This window comes from Rhinatrema bivittatum, chromosome 12 (genome assembly GCF_901001135.1).
Source record: "Rhinatrema bivittatum chromosome 12, aRhiBiv1.1, whole genome shotgun sequence".
NCBI classification, from domain to species: Eukaryota; Metazoa; Chordata; class Amphibia; order Gymnophiona; family Rhinatrematidae; genus Rhinatrema; species Rhinatrema bivittatum.
In genome coordinates, this window is record NC_042626.1 from 14,341,848 (window position 1) to 14,356,530 (window position 14,683).

The 14,683-nt window shown below is 41.3% G+C and overlaps 1 protein-coding gene across 1 annotated transcript in view; it reads right to left on the minus strand.

Annotated features, from left to right (window-relative positions):
- The window catches only part of SCUBE3 (signal peptide, CUB domain and EGF like domain containing 3), a 464,243-nt gene that overhangs the window by 404,083 nt on the left and 45,477 nt on the right, over nt 1–14,683 (minus strand). Inside the window, exon 2 of the mRNA XM_029573032.1 lies at nt 2,742–2,864. Coding sequence (XP_029428892.1) covers nt 2,742–2,864 — 123 coding nt within the window. The remainder of the gene's footprint in view (nt 1–2,741; nt 2,865–14,683) is intronic.

Here is a 14,683-nt window from a genome sequence, read left to right on the forward strand (position 1 = left end):
TCATCTCTCTTAAATCAAAATGATTCTTACGGTTAGGTGTGATCAATCTCCACTCTCTTTTTGGGATCGGAGGAACAAAATGCATAGGTTAATGCAAATGGAAAATCAGGCTATAACTAGATCCTATAAGAGTAAGCTTAGTTTATTGTGATATGAGACCCAGGGCTAGAAGTGAGATGATAAATTAACTTGAAGCCTTACATTCTGATATGACTATGATTGTTATTTTATTTTTTTTCCCGGAATAATGTTTTGTAAAGTTAGATAGGTGGGGGTGGTGGGAGGGGTGAGATTGGTGACAGATACTGACTATAATAGACTTTGGGAGATTACTATCAATGTACTGCAGGTGTGTTTTTTTATACTTAGATGTGCTTTTTGTTCTGTACCTCTCCTTGTATGTATGATGGTAGGGGTTGAGGGAGGAAGGGTGAAGATTGTGTAAAAATGGTAGTTTGTAGGACTTTTTTTGAATGTTGCTAGATGTGCATCATGTAAAATGTATATCTGGCGTTTTTCTTCTTTGTCAATAAACAGTTTTAAACTAAATAAATAGGGATCCTCTGTATTTGTCCCATGCCCTTTTGAATCCCATTGTTGTTCTTGTCTTCACCACTTCTTCTGGGAGGGCATTCTATACATCCACTATCCCTGCCATGAAGAAATATTTCCTGATTTTATTCCTGAGTCTTACCCCTTGGAATTTCATATTATTACTCCTAGTTTTACCTCTTTCTTTCCATCGGAAAAGGTTTGATTTTTGTGCATCATTAATGTATTTCAAGTATTTGAATGTCTGTATCATATGTCCGCTCTTTCTCCTCTTCTCCATGGTATACATATTTAGGTCCTCCAGTCTTATTTCATGTCTTTTGCCCACACCATGTTGGTTGCCTTTTTCTAGACCACTTACATCCTGTCCTTATTCTTCTTTAAATACAGTCTCCAGAACTGAACACAGTACTCCAAGGCAGGCCTCCCCATTCATCTTACAGGGCAATATTGCCTCCTTTTTCCTGCTGGTTATGCCTCTCTCTATGCAGCCAAGCATCCCTCTAGCCCTAATCATCATCTCGTTACATTGCTTCACTACCTTCAGGTTGTCTGATACTGTCACCCTGAGATCTTGCTCCCCTTCTGACCTCTGACTTCTGGCTCCTGACCTTGGCTTTTTCCTGGATTTCGGTTTCATCTCTTCCCACTGCCGCAGATACTTGTTCATCACCGCCTGGAGGGTTCTCCTAACCCCCAGCGGCTTGGGTCCTCACGGGCTCGTCCCGGGGGGACTGCGGGCTTCCAAGGGTGAAGTCTCTTCTATCCTCCTGGGCGTCTTCGCATTGTTGGATTACCTCAGCAGGCTACTCTTCTGATCCTTGGTCGCATAGGATCCACTTAAGACCAAGAGGCCCCGGGTCCCTAAGGGCTCCCTCCTGGGGGGACCTCGGGCTTCCAGTGGTGAAGCCGTCTTCGAAGTCTCTCCTCAGCGCCACCTCCCTGCTGCGACGCCCACTGTGGGTATCCACAGCACGACACCTGCAGTCTCAACCGGCCCAAGGGTCCATGAACATAACAGGAAAAGTGCAACTGAGGAGGGCCCTGTGTGCTGACATGGTGTGGGATGACCTGTAGATGCTTAGTATAGCATGCAGAAATCTCTGAAAAACTGTGCTATCACTGCACTGGATGATGTCACCCAACTGTGAGGCTACAAATCCTGCTTGTCTTCAGAGAAACTTATATGCATGTGTCTTATATACGTGCAAGTTTACCAGGATTGGGAAGAAGTTTGGACTTGCGCACATACTTCTGGATTTTCAAAAATATAGTAATATAGTAAATGATGGCAGATAAAGACCCAAATGATTCAACCAGTCTGTCCCACAAGTTGCGTGGACGGTAAATGGTGCTCTGTGGAGGTTATCACTCCACCCCCTTGTCTGACAGAAGCATGTAAATTTTTCCAAAACCATTTTGTGTACAAATTAGCAAGCATAAATGTGTGTGAGTAGTTTTGGTGGGGTAATTTTCAAAGCGAACTTAGCACACATTAAATTTGCTTTGAAAATTGATGTAACTTATGTGCATATTTGCTAACTTTCTTATGCAATCTGCTATAAATTTACCCCCATAAAGTTTAGTACTTTGTGTATACCCAGTGGTACTTTAACAATCAGAGAAGATTCTCACTTAACTTTCAGGTATGGAAATGTATCCATCCAAAAAAAGGTGTGCCATCAAGCAAGATTATTTTCAATGTTTCCAGGAATGTATGTATTTTTATTTATAAAGCAGAAGAGAAATATAATATCACATGACAATTTTCAGTGATTCTTCCTAGATGTTAGGAAGTATCATGCTTTTCACAATGATGACGACATCAATCCAAGTAGGACATACTTTTTTAAAAAGGAGTTGCCAGTTTATATATTATATTACATTATTCAAACAAATCCTAACTGACACGTTTCATTCTTCTAAAGTTTTAACTCAAGAAATGTCTACTTTTAAGACTTATAAATAGTTATGATTGATAGCTCTATTTAATTTTTAAAAACTGTATAAAATTCATCCTAATTACAGAATCAGCAAGCACATTTTAAAAAAATGTAACTTATGAGGAGAGCCCACATAATGAGGCAAACATTTACTGGCAGCAATGAAACCTTCTCAATTACTAACATTTAAAGAGGTGTTTTTATGAATAATGGACCATGTGGAAAGTATATAATTCTTATCTTTACCTTTACAATGTTTTCCATCTCCTGAGTAGCCTGACTTGCAGATGCACTTATATGATTTAGGAGTATTCTGACAGAGGGCATCAATGTGGCAGTTATCTGTTCCCTCTACACATTCATCCACATCTGTGGGGGGGGGGGGGGGGGGGAGAGAGAGTCAGGAGAACAAATTAGAACATCCTGCAAACATGAAGGTCTGAACTAATTAAGTAACAGTTTTATTTGCTCATTACCCAGGGAATAACCCCCAAAAGTGGCCTCTGTCTTCCTATTATGCAATGAACCCATATTTTTAATGGAACATAACACTGTTTCCACCATTTCCATGTGTGTCCAGATGTATTTTACATACATATATACCGTATATAAAGCCAAATAAGACATGATACTGTAGTGCTGAGCAGAGCAGCTAGTAGGAAACATGGCTTTGTGATTTCACTGAATTAAATAAACAGAATATATATTTAATACATTTAATGGCTACTAGAAGTTAAAACAAAATTGCTTACCTGTAACAAGTGTTTTCTGAGGACCATTTGGCCATATTAAGATGGAATTTCTTGTATTTCCCCACAAGCCTGCTTTCTATCTCTGTGGATGGTGCTTTCATTCTACTGGTTCCCTTGGCCCATAACCTTGGGTCAACTTTAATGGTTCTCTTTCCTTCTCTATGCACATCCAAAACATCTGCAAATTTAATCACCTCACTTGTTGTTCCCCTTTCCAGATCATTTATATTAAAAAGCACCAGTCCAAGTACGGATCACCAAGGCACTCCACTGTTTACCTTTTTCCACTGTGAAAACTGACCACTTAATCCTACTCTCTCTGTTCCATTCTTTTAACTAGTTTGCAATCCACAAAAGGACATCACCTCTTATCCCATGACTTTTTAGTTTTCTTAGAAACCTCTCATGCGGGACTTTGTTGAATGCCTTCTGAAAATCCAAATACACCACATCTACCGGTTCCCCTTTGTTCAAAAAAAATGTAGGAGATTTGTGAGCAAGACTTCCCTTGAGTAAATCCATTTTAGCTGTGTCCCATCAAACCATGTCTATCTAAATGTTTTGTGATTTTATTCTTTATAACATTTTCACAATTTTTCCTGGCACTGAAGTCAGGCTCACCAGTCTATAGTTTCCCGGATCACCCCTGGATCCCTTTTTAAATAAAGGGGTTAGATTAGCCATCTTCCAATCTTCAGGTACATTGGATGATTTTAATGATAGGTTACAAATTTTTACTAATAGCTCTGAAATTTCATTTTTTTAGTTCTTTCAGAACCCTGGGGTATATACCATCTGGTCCAGGTGATTTACTACTCTTCAGTTTGTCAATCAGGCATACCACATCTTCCAGGTTCACCGTGTTTTGGTTCAGTTGATCTGAATCATCACCCAAGCAAGCCTTCTCTGGAATGGGTCTCTCTCCAGCATCCTCTTTAGTAAACACCGAAGCAAAGAAATTGTTTAATCTTTCCGCAATGGTCTTATCTTCTCTAAGTGCCCCTTTAATCCCTTGATCATCCAACAGTCCAACCGACTGCCTTGCAGGCTGCTTCGGATATATTTTTTAAAGTTTTTATTGTGAGTTTTTGCCTCTAGGGCCAACTTCTTTTCAAATTCTCTCTTAGACTGTCTTATCAATGTCTTACATTTAACTTGCCAATGCTTATGCTTTATCCTATTTTCTTCTGATGGATCCTTCTTCCAATTTTTGAATGAAGATCTTTTAGCTAAAATATCCTCTTTCACCTCACCTTTTAACCATGCCAGTAATTATTTTGTCTTCCTTCCACCATGGAATACATCTGGACTATGCTTCTAGGATGGTATTTTTTTAACAATGTCCATACCTATTGCACACATTTTACCTTTGTAGATGCACCTTTCAGTTTTTTCCATTTTTCTCATTTTTCTCATAGTTTCCCTTTTGAAAGTTTAGCACTAGAGCCGTGGATTTACTTTCTGTCCCCCTTCCAGTCATTAATTAAAATTTGATCATATTATGATCACTATTGCCAAGTGGCCTCACCACAGTTACCTCTCTCACCAAATCCTGTGCTCCACTGAGAATTAGATCTAAAATTGCTCCCTCTCTCATTGGTTTCTGAACCAATTGCTCCATAAAACTCATTTATTCAATCCAGGAACTTTATCTCTCTAGCATGCCCTGATGTTTCACTTACCTAGTCAATATTGGGGTAATTGAAATCTCCCATTATTAGCATTTTACTGTCCGTCTCATCATTTTGGCCAGGTGGATATCCATCATTTTGGCCAGGTGGAAGGGATTTCTAGCCATAAAGATTCAATTGTGCATTTAGTCTCATGTAGGATCTTTATCCTGTTGGACTCTATGCCATCCCGGACATAAAGGGCCACCCCGCCTCCAAGATGCTCCTCTCTGTCATGGCAATATAATTTGTACCCCAGTAAAGCACTATCCCATTGGTTATCCTCTTTCCACCATGTCTCTGAGATGCCAATTAAGTCTATGTCATCTTGACTTATCTTCCTTCAATGTCACTATGACCATGGAACCCCTCTTTTTAAGTTGCTACATTAGCTCCCTATTCACTTCTGCATGCAGTTCAAACTTCTCTTATTTGCCAACAAGTGCATTCACTCTGCATCTCATCTGCACCTCCTCATTACCTATCCTCTCTATTCTCTCTTGACACCCTTCTGTATGAATTCCATTCATCAAACAAGTTGCTCGTCTGTGTCCTTCTCCATCACCAACTCCTGACTCTGTGTCTTCCATCTTGCTGCACCATATATATGGAATAGACTTCATGATTCAGTCTATCATGCTCCCTCTCTGGTCATGTTAAAGTCCAGTCTAAAAACTCATATTTTTAAGGCCGCTTTTAAATCCTAAACAAATTTCTACAATACATTTGACACAGACTCTTGTATGTTTGTCTTAACTAGATTATAAATTTCATGAAGAAGACACAGTCTTTTATATGTATCTTTTCAGCTCTGCGTACGTTTAGTAGCGCTTTAGAAATGATATTCAGCAGTAGAAATAGTAGTAGTAGACAGCAGGATTTTCATTCCATACATGTGGGTGATGTCATCAGAGCCCCAGATGGGATCATCCTTTGTAAAGCTTTCCAGAGCTTTCTACATACTCCACTAAGCATGTGCAGATCTGTCAAAGTTGCACAGAGCCCTTCCTGTTTAATATATAAGTTTAGATAGAAGTCAACTCCTAGGGGAGTGTGATGGATTGATAGAAGTTTCCGCGCAGGAAAATGATTTAAACTTTATAAGCAGCAATTTTTGTATTCTCAGCCAGAGAAAACAAGGGGTTGAGGAATCAACATGGCTTCTGCTTGGGACTACATTTCCCAGACACCCTGGCTGACTGACTTTGGCAAAGTGTCAGCTGGGAATATCAGCATAGGGTGTGGCCAGTAATACCTCATTGGCAGTGTATTCACTTTTATACAAGAGAGGCTTTTACAGAAGCATGGGGAGCAGGCAGCGAGATGAAGTGAGAAAGACCCTTACAACTCCTACTAACCTCAGTTATGGAGGGAGTTTCAGCAAAGGAAGACCCTCAGGCTGACTGGACAAATCACACTAAAAGCTAAGCTGAATGCCATAATTACACAGGAAGAGACTGTCTTAATCTAATTGCTAGAGTCTGACTTTAGGGAAAAGTCAAAACGATCTGTTCACAAGTCTTTGACAAGCCATGTTTAAAAGCAAGAGAACAGGGAGGTTGAAACTAGTGTGAGCAACTTTGGAAAGCTTATGAATGTGGGATTTTTGGGCTCCCTGAGTAAAAATTATAGTGTTACTCTGGAGTAATCTAAACTGTAAGTGAACAGAGTGGTAGCAGCAGACTTGAAAGTTAATGCTACCGCTGAAACCCCCTTTTTGAACTAGATAACATGTAGCAGGGATTTAAATCACTAGCAAGGGTTCCCCCCCCCCCGGCTACCTAAAATGTAACCGGACACAGCGGAAAAGTACTGAAACTGTTCAGGCTTCTTTGTTCTGCAGTAATTGTCTGCTATGAGAAACTTTGGTTCATGAATTACAACATTCTGCATTAGTGCTAACAAAGAATTATTAATTAATTATCTGCTAGGAGAACCTTCATGTTTAGTCTAGACTAGAGCATTGTTCCAGCATGCTTGTATTCTACAAAAAATCTTAGTTAATTGATTTGTTAAAAAAATCTCAGTTCTACGACCCAGTGGACTAATGCAAAGCAAACTTAAGAGTTGAGGTGTTGGAAGCTGAACAAATTAGTAGGCCGATATAGAATGGTGTGCTCGGCTGAGCGCACTGTTTAGCTCCCGTTTGGCTGCGCATTTTTTAAATGCTATTATTACCCCTTATACTGTAAGGGGTAATAGCACGTAGAAAACGCGCTGCCAAACATCCCCCACCCCCAAAACTAATAGCGCTCATCACATGCAAATGCATGTTGATGAGCCTATTAGTTAGTAACCCGCAATACAGAAAGTAAAATGTGTGGCCAAGCTGCACATTTTACTCTCAGAAATTAATGCCTGCCAAAGGCAGGAGTTAATTTCAGACGGTACCGGGCAAGTGTACAGAAAGCAGAAAAAAATGCTTTTCTGTACACCCGCCGACTTAAGATCATAGCGATATTAAGTCAGAGGCCCCAAAAATTACAAAAAAATCCAAAACTTAAATCTGCCTGTAGGTTGGAAAACGGCGTCCATTTTCCAAACCCGTGGCTGTCAGCAGATTCAACAACAGACGCCGGTAAAATTAAGCGTCAGTTATCAGACCCGCTAACAGCCACCGCTTCTGCCAATAAGGAGGCACTAGGGATGTGCTAGTGTCCCTAGAGCCTCTCTATTAGCATGGGCCCTAATTTAAATAAAGAATTGCACATCCAGGAGAGGTGCCTGGGTGCGCATCGGGAGAGCGGGCGCTCGCCTCAGAGCACCGGCTCTCCCGCGGACTTTATTGAATGGGCCTGTAGCAAATTAAGGATTGGAAGTTGAGTCCTTGGTCTAAGGCAGACTAATTACACTTCCCTTAATTCTCTATGCACAGAGACTGCTTTCTTCATCAGCTGTAAGATATCCAAATAAAAATACCTTTATAGCTTCAGAATTGCTGAAGTGGCAATAGTCTGCCAGTAAGACCATAGAATTTAGACTAGCGAGTCTTTAAAATTTTGAAGGCTGTGGCTAAAGTAATGTAATCTATTCAACAGTCTTAAATAGTTCTGTCTCAGACTCCAAGAAATGTGGGGTCAGAACACTGAAGCTAACTGAAGTTAAACGTCATAGGCTCTGTAATGTTTTTGTGTGGAACCTTGAGCCTGTTTTGTAACTAAAGGAACAAAGCTGTGTTCTAGTATATGTAAGTTGTTTGTTTTATGTCTGGGAGAAAGTGTTAATAACTACACACTTGCAAGCCTCATACTTTAAACCTTATGGAAGTAAAGTGTAGTAGTGAAGGTATAGGTGACCAGAGAGACAGCTATTATTAAAAGGTGTACCTATTGGCAAAGAAAGGAAGGTAGCTTAGGTCATGACCAATTGACTGTACTCGTTGACCACAATTCTGCTATACTAACTAGTCACTAATAAGTCTCCTGTGCAGAATCAAGTCTACTACAGCACCTCTGGTAGACCAGAAGCAGGCATATCACTACAGGAGGCAGGAGAGTTTGTGTAGAATGTATGTCCTGCTTTCCTTGCAGAATAACTGTTTCAAGTAAGCAGCTTGTTTTCTTTGAGGACAAGCAAGATAGACATGTCACATCCATGGAAATTCCTAGCTAGTTTGCCCTCAAATAAAAAATACACAAAAAATGACAACAGGCAAACAACATGTTTTTGTTGGAAATAAATACAACAACACACCGGAGCACCACTTGCACTCTAAATAGTCAACATACACAAAAGTGCAAGAAATAAATTAAGTTCCTGGTAAAGTGTTTGAACTGTCACATATGAAATTTTATTACGGCAACTCCTTAGTTTGAATACAGTCTCTTACTGAAGATCCCCAACACGGTCCCGTGTTTCGCCACCCGGCTGCTTCGGGGGGGGAATTAGTTTTAACAGCAATCTGAAAATGCACAAGAGTAGATAATAACCAGGAACAAAATTGGTACTGAACAGACAATTGCCATTGAAGGTGCACATTACAAATTAATATTATTCAACATTGTATTACTGACGTACCTGTATCAGTCTGACATAATTTTGAATCGGAGTGCACCCACATTGGCTTGTAACTAGGTCTTTAAACGCTACTTTTAGGCGCGAAAATCACATCAATAGCTAACCAGATCTGTTACCCAATCGGCGTCGGCCTGACGTGCCAACGTCATTGACCTTAAAAGGAGACTGCAGCAGGAACCCCCACTTGCGTAAAGTGCAACTAACCCTCGCTATAGTTTATAAGATGCACTGCTGTATCTACCCGATGGAACCCCCGCAGGACACTAAACCTCTATAGTTATAGAAAATGGTTCCACTCGAGCTCACTATTAAGACCATGTGGGGCTACTGTATTTAGACGGAAGATCCATCTTTGTTCTTGCCGCAAGAGGATCAGGGGAAAATCCCCTCCTCTTACGGGGGGCACAATAACATCAAGCACGAAAAAATATAAGTCAGCCGTTGTGTGGGACTTTTCTAACCAATGAGAAACTAATGGAGCATTTTCCTTCTTGGTATTGATACTCGATCTGTGTTCGATAATGCGAGTTTTAATACTCTGTTGTGTCTTGCCCACATACAATAGCTTGCAGGGGCAAATGATGACGTATACAACCCCCAGTGAGTCACAGTCAGAGGTGCCACCTAATGTGTATGTATGCTTTGTATTGGGATGTGTGAATTGTGTAATGGTAGAGGTGTGAATGCAGACTGAGCAATGACCACAAGGTCTATGCCAGCCCTCATATGCTACTTTGCTGGGAGTGCCTGCTGAGTGAACTAATATTAGTTCACTCAGCAGGAACTTAGAATGTTTGTGCAGAAACCTCCCTATTACACCAAATCTTTACAGGCTGGGTAAGTCAGAACAGCCCGGAGATTAATGACACTGTGGGCCAAAGTGAGCACCACCAAAATTTGACTTTACAGATCATGTACTTCAGCTCACGAGTTCATAGGCTCAAAGGAGTTTTCATCAATTGGGTTAGCACCACATTCAGTTCTCATCATACAATGGGAGGCATGTTGGAAGGCTTAGCTTGAAGCAAGGCCCACATGCTTCTGACAACTAAAGGCTGTATAGAGATGGTGCTTATCACTATGTAGAAGGTGAACCCAAGTGAACGGAGGTGAACCTTAGAAGCCTTAGTTTTAAGACCAGACTCTGAAAGATGTAAAAGATATTCAAGCAGTTTGTGTGGGGCAGGAGAAAGAATCTGATCTTTCCCTCATAGCAAATGGCAAACCTCTTCCATTTAAAACCATAAGAACTTCTAATGGGATCTTTTTTAGAAGCTAGAAGGATCTGAGAAAATCCATCAGGCAAATTCAAGGAACAAATTACCTCCCTTTCAATATCCAGGCCATGAGGGCTAGGGACCTGAAGCAATGTTCTCTGATCCTGAGTTATGGGGGTTGGGCAAATACCCCAACTGAATTGGTTCCCTGAAGAACATCTCCCAAAGACGTGGGAACTAAATATGTCTCAGCCAAAAAGAAGCTACGAGTATCATAGTTCCCTGCTCCCTTCTGAGTTTTAATAAAGTATTTATGACTACAGGAATTTGAAGATATGCATGCAGAAGGTCCTTCTCCCAATACAGATAAAAGGTATTCCAGGCTAGTTTGCTTCCTGACCCCCCTCCTCAAACAAAACTGTGGAACCTTTCTGTTCAGAGGAATTGCAAATACATCTACCAGGCATGTCCCCTCACTCATGGAATATTTTGTTTACCACCCCTCTGTCCAGAGACCACGTGCAGGGTCTAAGAACCAACTGAATCTATCCATTAGGACATTCTCCTTTTCTGGCAGATACTCATTTAACGGTTAACAAAAATGGACTAACTTAAAACATTTCTTGACTAGCTTTGATAGGCCAGTGCCAGATACTGACAGCTTCTCAACCCAGGAGGCACGAGCCTGTTCCCCCTGCTTGTTCCAATAGAACCTGATTGTCCGTTTGAACTAGAACAACCATTTTTTGGCTAAATGATCTCTGAAAATTTTTAGAGCATTTAGAAGCACTCTTACTTAGCTGGAGGAAATTTCTGTGATGACTGAGACCAACAGTTGAACTAGCTCTCACTGCTTTTCTCTTGAGGGAGAAACTGACAAGCCCTTTGCCTTTTCCATGATGGAATGCATATAGTGGTAGGAGCCCTTCACGATACTGATAATGTAGTGACAACCCGCACATGCTGAGTGGAAAGCTCCTGAAATGATGATCTAATCCCTAGCTCCATCAATGATGTCACCCATGTCTGTGGAATGCACAGCCTGCTTGTCCTCAAAAAGCATGCTATTAAAATGATTCACACTATATGCTAAAGGTTGAGCACAACTGGTTTAAATGCAACATGTAATTTTCCTGTCTTAATTTTTATAGTTTAGCATTAGGGAATTTCTTTGAAAAATTACATGTGTACAAAACTTTGCATCCATCTAGAGCCAATGTTATCTGCTGGTATTATATCCTCCTGGTTGGATCTATTTGTTATGTGAACAAGCCCAAATTTGCCAGTCATTTATCATATGTTAGTGTTTCTACACGTCCGATTAAAGGCATGCATCTAAACTAATCAGAGGTATGCAGACAATGACGTACTGTAAAAGGAAAGATTTGGCAATGCTGGGCTTGTTCTCACTTCAAAAGCTCTGACTTAAAAGGCGGTATGATTATGCTGTATAAAGATGTGAAAGGTTCTTAACGAGATATAGCAATAGGCTTGTTTAAACAAAATAAGGAAAACAGAATTAGAGGTCACAAAATGAAATTAGAAAAAGATGTTTTAGGTTGTTAACAGAAAAGATTTTTTTTATACAGAGTTTGGACTAATGCCAAAAGGTAGATAAAATTACCCTAGTTACAATATTTTACAAAGGCTAGGTTGATTCTTAGCAGAGATACTATCAGAAAAAAGTAGCATTAAAAACAAAACTAAGCAGCACTTTTATCCAGCAAACAAAAATAATGATTCCTCAACTTTTCCAGCAATAAGGCCCTAGATTTGAAAAAAAAATGGTGAGCGGACAAGTTATCCGGCTAAAGTTAAACTGATAACTTGTCCTGGATATAAGTAGGATAAACATCCTGCTGAATATCTATGATTAAAGTTATCTGGCTAACATAGAAACATAATGGCAGAAAAAAAAAACATTACAGCCTATCTCGTCTGCCCATCTACACCAACTATTCAGCTTTACAATCCCTACCACTCCCCTCAGAGAACCCCTGTGTTTATCCCATGCTTTTCTGAATTTGGATACAGTCTTTGTTTCCACTATAAAACCATGATAGCAGAAAAAGACCATTATAACTTATCTGCTAGCTGCATTGTACAAATCAACTCCACTTGTTATACCTTTCATCTATTATGACTACAAATGTTTAGTGATATCAATATTGCTATGAATATCTCAGAATGTTTCTGTTACTACACCCCCCCCCCCCCCCCCCCACATACACACACCTTTTTCAAAGTGCCCCTCTACAGTGGTATATATATTAGGGATGTGAATCGTTTTTGAACGATTAAAATTATCGTCAGATAATTTTAAAATCGTCCAAAATCGTTAGAGTGCAGATACAATACAAATGCCCCCGATTTATCGTCAGGGGCATTTGTATTGTATCATTAAATAGGGCGCGAGAAAACCGGCACACCAAAAAAACCCACCCCGAACCTTTAAAAGAAATCCCCCACTCTCCTGAACCCCCCCCAAAATGTTTTAAATTACCTGGGGTCCAGTGGGGGGGTCCCGACGCGATCACCCTCTCTCTCTCTCTCTGGCCACAGCTGCGTTGAGAAATGGCGCCGGTGGCCCTTTGCCCTTATCATGTGACAGGGCAAAGGTAGCGCCAGCGCCATTTTGTTTCCTGGCTCCCGACATCACGCCTGCTGGAGATCGCCCCCGGACCCCCGCTGGACCCCCAGGGACTTTTGGCCAGCTTGGGGGGGGGCCTCCTGACCCCCACAAGACTTGCCAAAAGTCCAGCGGGGGTCCGGGAGCGGGCCGTATTGCCAATCTTCAAAATGGCGCCGGCACTACCTTTGCCCTCACTATGTCATACGGGGTCGCCCGTAGTCCTCCTGTTGGTCACATCCAGTCTATAGCTTCTTTAGTTTATTTCTAGATTAACTGACATGTCGATATTGCAACATAATGAATCTCCTTGAATTTTGTAAAATTGTTTAAATTTGTTGTTGCTGTTTTCCACCTTGTTAATTGTCCACCATAATTCTAAGGTTCCTTTTTTCACTTGATTTATTTTACTTTCTAGAACAACTAAAAATTTCCCACCTGTCCCTCCTGACGCAGCCTCACGGCGAAACACGGGTCCGTGTCGGGGGACCCCCTTTGCATCTTCAAATGCTGTAATTTACACACTGTGGAGTTGCTGTCTGCAATGAAAAAATTATACCACAAAGAAATTTAAGTGGACATTGAATTTATTCTGCACATTTCCTGTTGTTTGCTGTGAACCCTGTAGATGAACCAGGCGATGATGTCCATGGTGAGTCTGGAGTAGCTGGTCGATCTGGAATTGGAGATGGTGCCGACGGCTGAGATGGAAGTAATGGAGTTGGCGAAGGCTGAGAAGGCGCAAGCAGAGGCTGAGGATGTGCCATGTTTAGATCTTGGAAAAAAGTATTCAATGCCTGCGAAATTTGCAACATCGCCTTAGATGCAATAGGTTATGAAGGTCCTGGAAATTGACCTGTTCCTGAAGGCATTGCTGATATGAGCTCGTCTTGAGGAGGTAGGCCCGAGTTATGGAGAAGCTGAGGGGATTGTGGTCTACTAAAAGAAGATCCATCAGAATCCTCGCTAGATGTGGCAGTGTCATGGATGGACCTGTTGGTCAGAATCTGTCTCACAAGGTTTTGAAGATGTTACATGCTTAGTTTTTTGTGACTTTTTAGTAGTGAAGACTGTGTCAAGAGTGGTGTCAAAATGCATCGAACTTCGAGGTTGAATCAATAGTTTTGCCCGTTTTGAGTCATGTTGCTTCAATGTGTCGTATGGTATCGGTGCTGTGAACTTAGATGCGCCTTTGTGCATCAATGCTTTGTGCATGTCGTTGCACGCACCATTCTGCGCCGATGCGTCATCAGAGTTGTGCACTGTTTTGTGCGCATAACTATGTGTCAATGATTTGTGCGCAGAGCTGTGCGCCGATGTTTTGTGTGCATAACTGTGCACGTAGTTGTGCGCCAAGGCCTCGGGTGCCGATCTATGCCCCGATATGTTATGTGCCGGGCTATGCGCCGATGCTCCGTGCGCACATCTCTGTTCCGATGCACCTTTCTGCTTTGACAGATTTGATTTTTTGTTTCCCGACTTTTTTGGTGTTGAGGAGCGAGAGCGAATGGATTTAGTAAATTGAAACTCGAGCGGCTCATAAGGGGATTTTTGTGAAAGAGGAGTTGCGGCCTCAACTCCCCTTCACTGGCTCTGGTGGCCTTTTAGACAGCGTCTTCTTCGGTCTCTTCGACGGTCCCGGCGAAGACTGTGTGGAGGATGTCTTTAGCAGCGCGATTTTTTCTGCACGCTTCTTCTGGGCTCGGGGGGGGGGGGGACATACGACCACAGTCCTGGCATGAGACTTGGTCATGTTCCGGTCCCAAGCATATGTAGCAGTAATTATGTCCATCTGTAATGGACATAATTTTACCACATTGGCAGTACTTAAATCCAGATGGCTTAGGAGCCAACACTGCCCAGAAGAAATGAAGAAAAACAAAATTTGAGAAAAAATCTTTCA